Source organism: Chaetura pelagica, unplaced genomic scaffold (assembly GCF_000747805.2).
Source record: "Chaetura pelagica isolate M959 unplaced genomic scaffold, ChaPel_1.0 scaffold233, whole genome shotgun sequence".
Taxonomy (NCBI): Eukaryota; Metazoa; Chordata; class Aves; order Apodiformes; family Apodidae; genus Chaetura; species Chaetura pelagica.
The window spans coordinates 350,812-358,834 of record NW_009952708.1 but is presented as its reverse complement, the minus strand read 5'-3'; the positions used below and the strand labels follow the sequence as shown (position 1 = coordinate 358,834).

Here is an 8,023-nt window from a genome sequence, read left to right as displayed (position 1 = left end):
CAACATGTTGCAGAGTGAAACAGAAGCAGCCAGACCAGCTCCCATGGCTGTTTCTCTGCGTTGGTTCTGGAGGACGCAGGTTCACAAGGCCTTACTTCTGTTCTGGCCCCGGCACGGTGCCATCAGCAGCACTTTGACAGGCAGCGTGAGCTGGAGAGCTGCCAGCCCCTTACATGTACTGTGAAATAAATGGTTTGTGGTCACAAAGGGCTCCCTTCCCCGAGCTGTGATACTCCAGGGAGGGAGAGCTTCAGGGCTGAGATGGAACGAGCAGATAAATCACGCTGGTGAAGCTCAGATAAAGCAGTTGTTGTAGCATAATCTTGTCTCTCAGCCGAAGTTCAAGGCAACCGCAGGCCCCGCTTCCCCTTCGGGCTGTCCTGGGTCTGGAGGAGGATCCCTGCTTTTCCTTCACTGATCCTGGTTTTTGTCTTTCAGAAAATCAACCATTTTCCCGGCATGATTGAGATCTGCCGTAAGGACTTGTTGGCCCGCAACCTCAACCGCATGCTCCGGCTCTTCCCCAAGGACTACAACATATTTCCCCGCACTTGGTGCCTGCCTGCAGAGTGAGTGAGACATGTTAATGCAGCCAAGAGCAGGGGTATCAAATTAGGGAGTGGGAGCCAAAAAATGCAGCTGAGAGGGACCAAAGAGCACTCGAAGTCTGGGTGGGGGGAAGGGACAAGGTGGTGTCTGGTTGGGTCATTCTTAGATTTTATTCTTACCATTCCCTCCAGACCTGGAAGTCTGGCTCCTGTTGCCTGTTCTGTGCCTGAACTCTCCTTACAGTTAGAATAATGTTATTAGTATCTGACCTAAAGCATCTGCCGCAAGCTGGTACTGGGGAGTACCCAGTGCTACCAGCACTTGGTACTCCTCCCATTTCACTGGCCTTAGAGAACAGTGCTGTGCTCACCCCGGGTCATGTCCAGGAAGGCTGTCACCATGTATCCTCCCGGTCCTCCCACTTCTGGAGAAGTCCAACCTGCCTCTCTTCTCTTTCTTTCCAGGCTGCATTTCCTGGCACCTGGTTGCTCTTGGTGCTGTTTTTGGGGATTTGTCCTCGTTTCCCTTCTCTTCCCCTAAATGCAGTGCCCACTAGAGACACGGTGCCCCTCATTTACAGTAAAATAACACTAGCAGAGGGGCTGAACCCTTTGGAGCAGGGAGCAGCTCTTGAGGCTCAGCTACCTAACGAGACAAGCCCCTGTGCCCTGAGCACACTGGCCCTGGCCACCTGCCTGCTGGAGAGCAGCATGGAAGGGGACACAAAGACTTGTGACCTCCTCCTTTGCAGCCAGACCTTGTTTTATTTTCTCCTGCTCGCCCTGTGGCAGCAGAGCCAAAATCTCACTATGCACTGTAGTGACCACTTCCTACAAACCCCTGGCAGAGATGGAGAAGTGTGCAAGTAAAAGGTGGAACCAGGAGAGCTTTGTCAGGTCCAAGGACCCATTTGTCACTTGTGTAAATCAGGAGTAGGTGCATGACTCCTCTGCTGCAGAAGTTTGGTCTGTACCAGCCCGCAGCACCACAGCCTGAGCACCCACCTGTTCTGAGAGTTCCGGGGCTGTTTTTTTGCAGCTTGTAACAGTCTCCCCTTCCTTGCTCAGCTATGGAGATTTCCAGGCCTACCGGCGCACCAGGAGATCCAGAACATTCATCTGCAAACCAGACAGTGGCTGCCAGGGGAAGGGGATCTTCATCACGCGGAACGCAGAGGAGATCCGGCACGGGGAGCACATGATCTGCCAGCAGTACATCTCCAAGGTGCCGGGGCAGCCCGGGCAGGCAGGCGAGGGCCCCCCGGGCAGGCAGGGGCAGCTGAGCTGCCTCGGGGGTCCCTGCACATCCTGCAGTGCCCCTGGCTCATCCCAGCTCCTGCCTTTCCTCTCGCAGCCTTTCCTCATCGATGGCTTTAAGTTTGACATGCGTATCTATGTGCTGGTCACGTCCTGTGACCCGCTGAGGATTTTTGTCTACAAGGAGGGCCTGGCCCGCTTTGCCACCATGAGGTACATCGATCCCAGCAGCAGAAACCTGGTAAAAAAGGGAACTGTCCAAAAAACGTAGTATCTGTAGGTGTTAGACCCTAACTTGTCCTAAGGGCATTCCAGACTCTGGAAAGGCAGGACTGGTGGGTTTCATGGGACCTGGTTTTCTTCTTTCCTGCTCTGCCCTCCCTCTGTACCTCTTCTTCACAGGAGGTATTTCAGGAGTGTCTGTCTGAAGTAGATCTGCTCACAGGCCCCACGTCTGGGCTGTTTACTGGCATTATCACAGAATCATGGAGTTGTTTCACTTCAAAGGTTTTGAGTCCAACCTTCTGCTCAAAACTGGGGCAACAATAAATCCAGATCTGGTTTCTCAGGGTCTCACCCAGCCAGGTGCTGAAAAACTGCAAGGATGGAGACCCCACAGCCTGGCTGGGCAACACTCCTGCTGCTTCCTGCCCCCGTGAGCATTCCCAGGTCCACACCATTCTGTGACTGTGCTTAAGGTGGAGAAGAGGGACCTGGAAATGATCTGGTGGTATTGGAACAGGCTGGGAGAGACAGGGTGTAGAACCAGGAAGGCAAGGTGCAGAATTTTGCTGTGCCCATCTCCAAGCAGGGGTCTATAACCCATCAGATCCCAGCAGGAGATGGGCTGTGGTTCTGGATTGCTGTGCTACAGCTGCTGGGAGACCCCAGCTCCTGGCTGCCTGCCCACCTGTCCCACAGCTGCATGGGCACATGTCCTCCCTCACTCCCATACATGTGGGTCTTGGAGAGCTCTTGGGCTCTGGGTGAGCAAAGAAAGAATCTGCAGAAATTTGCTGCAGCTTCTGTCCTGAGGAGTCTCTTGTGCTTCAGTGAGGCCAGAGGGGACTCCTGTGCTCTCCCCCAGAGATAAGGACAGGGGTGCAGGGAGGGCAGAGCTCTGTGAGCTCCAGCTTCTGGCTAGAGGGAATCACCAGTGTGGTTAACCCCTTGCTGCAAGTCACCACCACAGAGAGGAGGCAGGAATGGGTGAAGTTAGTGATGAGATTAGAGCTAATGGGGCTGGTTCTACCTGTGCTCTGTGGTTGGGACTAAACAGCAGCCTCCTGTGGTTCCTCCCAGGGTGACATCTGCATGCACTTGACCAATTATGCCATCAACAAACACAACAAAAACTTCGTCCAGGATGACAAGATGGGCAGTAAGAGGTATTTTCCTGTGTCCTGGGCACATCCTACAGGGAAGCTTCCCGGGGGACACTGGTTTGCTTCCATCTTTCCTGGGGCAAACTTTCCTGTGGCATTGCAGCTGAGCTTAGCATCTCCTGTCCTCCCCACAGGAAACTGTCCACCCTGAATGCCTGGATGGTAGATCACAGCTACAACACAACAAAACTCTGGGAAGATAACCAGGAAGGCAAGGTGCAGAATTTTGCTGTGCCCATCTCCAAGCAGGGGTCTATAACCCATCAGATCCCAGCAGGAGATGGGTTGTGGTTCTGGATTGCTGTGCTACAGCTGCTGGGAGACCCCAGCTCCTGGCTGCCTGCCCACCTGTCCCACAGCTGCATGGGCACATGTCCTCCCTCACTCCCATACATGTGGGTCTTGGAGAGCTCTTGGGCTCTGGGTGAGCAAAGAAAGAATCTGCAGAAATTTGCTGCAGCTTCTGTCCTGAGGAGTCTCTTGTGCTTCAGTGAGGCCAGAGGGAACTCCTGTGCTCTCCCCCAGAGATAAGGACAGGGGTGCAGGGAGGGCAGAGCTCTGTGAGCTCCAGCTTCTGGCTAGAGGGAATCACCAGTGTGGTTAACCCCTTGCTGCAAGTCACCACCACAGAGAGGAGGCAGGAATGGGTGAAGTTGGTGATGAGATTAGAGCTAATGGGGCTGGTTCTACCTGTGCTCTGTGGTTGGGACTAAACAGCAGCCTCCTGTGGTTCCTCCCAGGGTGACATCTGCATGCACTTGACCAATTATGCCATCAACAAACACAACAAAAACTTCGTCCAGGATGACAAGATGGGCAGTAAGAGGTATTTTCCTGTGTCCTGGGCACATCCTACAGGGAAGCTTCCCGGGGGACACTGGTTTGCTTCCATCTTTCCTGGGGCAAACTTTCCTGTGGCATTGCAGCTGAGCTTAGCATCTCCTGTCCTCCCCACAGGAAACTGTCCACCCTGAATGCCTGGATGGTAGATCACAGCTACAACACAACAAAACTCTGGGAAGATATTGAAGATATTATTATAAAGACTCTAATTTCAGCTCACCCTGTGGTGAAGCACAATTACCAAAGCTGCTTCCCCAGCCACACTGGGTGCTGCGCCTGCTTTGAGATTCTGGGCTTTGATATTTTGCTGGACAGAAAGCTGAAGCCATGGCTGCTGGAGGTGAGGATGGAGTCTCCTGGAAGCAGCATTTTGCCCAGAGCTGCTTGTTGGGGAGAGGCTCCAAAACACGGGGTGGTGAGGTGAACAGAACTCATTTGATTAAGAAGGGCCACATCCTTCCCAAAATTAAACAGGCTGTGAAGACAAGCAGCCAAGCAACCCACTGCTGGCTACGTGGGAAGGGTGTGGTGGGGCCGGCGAGCTGGCTGCTGGCAGGGCTTGCCAGGAGCTGCCAGGTGAGAGCAGCTGCTTGTTTTGGCAGGTGAACCACTCTCCCAGCTTCACCACGGACTCTCGCCTAGACCAGGAGGTGAAGGACGCCCTCTTGTGTGACACCATCAACCTGATCAACGTGCATGGCTGTGACAAGCGGAAAGTGCTGGAGGAGGACAGACAGCGGGCAAAGGAGCGGCTCCTGCAGGGCCACCAGGCTCTCCGTGCTGCCAGGTATGGCTCTTCCCCAGAGCGCTGCAGTCCTCACCAAAATGTGGGGGACGGAGGAAGCCAAGACTGGCTGTTTCCAAATCCCAGCTCCCAGAGGCCGTGGCACTGAGTAGTCTCAGAAGAGACTTCCTAAGCCATTTGCATCCTGCAGGGAAGAGCCAGGGCTCTTCGTGGCGCGGGGGGAGGTGAGCGGTGCTCCGGGCACTCTGCAGAGCTGTCCCCACCGAGCTGCACCTGCTTCCCACGACCTGCAGTGCCCACGGGCAGTGCCAGCATCCCTGGGCTCACCAGGACCCTTGAGAGACACGTCACAGCACCAAGAGCCCCCAGGACCCTTTCCCAGGGCTGGGGATTTCCCCCTTCTCTGTCTGCAAGACTTTTCCTGAGGCCGTGGGAGATGAGCCTGTTCCCTGGGCTGTATCTGCAGTGCAGGGCGAGGCAGGATCTCCCTCCAGCTCCCAGTACAATGAGGAGACCTGAGACACCTCCAGGCTGGAGACACTGTGTGTTTTCACCCTGTGCTCTGCCTACCCCTGCAGCCTTGGCTGCTCCAAGCTCCCTGGGGAAGGGGCTGGAGCACAAGTCTGCTGAGGGAACTGGGGGGGGCCAGCCTGGTGCAAAGGAGGCTGAGGGGAGACCTCGTTCTCTGCAACTGCCTGAGGGGAGGTTGGAGCCAGGGGAGTTGGTCTCTCCTATTGAGTAACAAGACAAGAGGAAACGGCCTCAAGTTGCCCAGGGGAGGTTTAGATTGGGTCTTGGGAATAACTTATTCCTGGAAAGGGTTGCCAGGCTCCAGTGGTGCAGTCCCTATCATGGAGGAATTTCAAAGCCCTATAGATGTGGTGCTGAGGGACATGGGTCAGTGGTGGCCTTGGCAGGGCTGGGTAAGGGTTGGACTGGAGGATCTTCAAGGTCTTTTCCAACCAAATCAGTTCAGTGAGAGCTCCCGGCAGCAGGCAGGGAGGCAGACACCTCGTGGGTTTGTTGGCTGAGGGGCAGGGTGTGCGAGGTCTGGAAATATGTCTGGAAAGATGGGGGAAAGCAGTTGGCAGGTCCTGTCCCTCAGCCAGGACAGCTCCCGGAGCTGTGCTCCCCCCGCTTTGCAGGCGTGAGGAGCTGGGGGGCAGCCAGCCCCCCTGGCTCTCCCAGGCCGAAAGCTACGAGGACACGCACCTGGGCGGCTTCCGCCGCATCTACCCGGCAGGGGGCACCGAGCGGTACGAGCCGTTCTTCAAGCAGAGCAGGTCCCTCTTCAGGGACACGGCGACATCCAGGGCTCGGGAGGAGTGTGCCAGGTGGGTGCCCCCCCTCACACCCACGGTGGCACAGACACCGCTGGTCCTGGGCCCTGCCTTGAGGGGTGTGCGTTAGGGGACAGCCGGGAGGGAAGGGGCTGCGGCGCTGTCACCACAGCCAAGATTCTCCTGTCACTGACCCTTCAGAGGGAAATGCCACATTCCATTGACTTGTGGGCTCCTGAGGCACCTTGTCACAGGTGTCCTACACCCCGCTGGCAGGCACAGCCCAATCCAAGGGCATTTCTTGCAGCAGTGAGAGTCTCTTTTAAAGGAACTCCTGGTCCACTTCTTGGCACGCTTCTGTTATGGTCTGTTCAGTACAGAACTTCAGGCCACAGTAAAATGTCCTTGAATTGAAGGCTTCATAATAGCCTTTGGCTACTGTGGCCAGTGACTAAGACAACTGTTCTGTGGCAGGCAGCAACTGGAGGAAATTCGCCTGAAAAAAGAAAAGTGGGATGCTATTACCAGGAGGAACAAAACGGTGAGGAAAGAAGATCTGCATGGAGAGGCAGCTGGAAGCAAATCCCAGATCTGCAATAAAGCCACAGCTCCTCCACGCCGCTTCACCTACGGAAGCACCAGGCTGTGGGATAGAAAGGTACCTGGCTTTTATCAGTGGTTGTCCAGGGGGCTCCCAAAGGCAAGGACATGGCTTTGGGAACAGTGCTGGGCCATGGGTGTCTCCCAGGGAGCAGAGGTTTAACTCCCCTTCATGAAGTCCAGACAGCTGACAGCTTGTGCTGGGAGGCATCAGTGTTGTCCCTTCCCTCTTGTGCCTCCCCCTGGGATCTTCGTCCCACTGCACCCCGAAGCCTGTGGCCCTCATTAGGGCTTGGCACAGCTTTGCCTCTCTTGCACGTCACCACAGCCTGGGCTTTGCTGTCCCCCCTCCTTTCCTCCCGAAGCCACAGCCCGCGCAGTACGACTCCCTGCAGCCTCGGGATATCGTGGAGGAGGAGGAGAGGAGGAGAGTGAAAGCTCTTGTGCGGCGCGAGAACCTGATCCGAGGCCTGGGCATCATTGATCAGCTCTCCCGGCTGCTCCCCATGGCCAACAGACCATCCAGCACCTGGAACACTGGCATCTCCAAGATCCAGGTAACTGAGGGCTGCCCGGATCCGTCCTGCAGGGCTGGCTCAGGAGAACCGGGGGTTCTCCCCGGCTGCCGGGGGAACCTGAGGTGCAGATCAGGGCGCTGTGGGTCAGATGGGCTCCAGTGTGGTGTCTGGGCCCGAGGGATCCATAGAGTTACTGACTTTGTCCCTTGCCAACGGGCACACTGGGAATTAAATTCCTGCAGGGATTTCAAAGCCATGTAGATGTGTAGCTGAGGGACATGGGTTAGTGCTGGCCTTGGCAGTGCTGGGGGAACAGTTGGGCTCGATGACCTAAAAGGTCTTTTTGAACAAAATTAATTCCATGATTCCATGATCCACCATTGCTGACCCTTCCCAGACCATCATGGCCTGTATTCCCACAAACCTGCTCCAGCTCGGCTCAGTGTCACAGGCAGAAGATGGGATTTGTGCCTGGGCACACAGGGTGACACTTCAGCTGGTACCTGTGGGTGACCAGGGAAGACTTCCTTCCCAGTCCCCTGCAGCTGAGCTGCCGCTTCCTTTCCTTCCAGCCGCAGTTCCTCTGGGATGCACTTGAGGGCCAGGACACCCGCAGCTTCATGATGCTCATCCCGCTCTCGCTCCAGAGCTCTCCGGCCCAGCCCTTGGGACGGCGGTTCCGGCACAACCCCCGAGCCCGCTCCGAGCTGCCGGCCGGCCCGGGCGCGCCCCCGGCCACCAGCGGCGTCCTGTCCGTCCGAGGCCGGAGCATCCCGCCCCGCGAGCAGCGCAGGGCGCGGCGCGGGCTGTGGGCGCAGGACACGGGCTGGCTGCACCGCCCGGCAGG

The 8,023-nt window shown here is 56.5% G+C and overlaps 1 protein-coding gene across 1 annotated transcript in view; it reads left to right on the top strand.

The window, feature by feature from the left end:
• The window catches only part of TTLL6 (tubulin tyrosine ligase-like family, member 6), a gene marked incomplete at its 5' end in the record, with an annotated part of 12,132 nt that overhangs the window by 3,687 nt on the left and 422 nt on the right, over positions 1-8,023 (top strand). The window contains 10 exons of the mRNA XM_009994297.1: positions 439-569; positions 1,617-1,773; positions 1,903-2,046; positions 3,108-3,193; positions 4,148-4,373; positions 4,636-4,820; positions 5,924-6,112; positions 6,533-6,716; positions 7,024-7,215; positions 7,749-8,001. Of these exons, the coding sequence (XP_009992599.1) occupies positions 439-569; positions 1,617-1,773; positions 1,903-2,046; positions 3,108-3,193; positions 4,148-4,373; positions 4,636-4,820; positions 5,924-6,112; positions 6,533-6,716; positions 7,024-7,215; positions 7,749-8,001 (1,747 nt within the window). The remainder of the gene's footprint in view (positions 1-438; positions 570-1,616; positions 1,774-1,902; positions 2,047-3,107; positions 3,194-4,147; positions 4,374-4,635; positions 4,821-5,923; positions 6,113-6,532; positions 6,717-7,023; positions 7,216-7,748; positions 8,002-8,023) is intronic.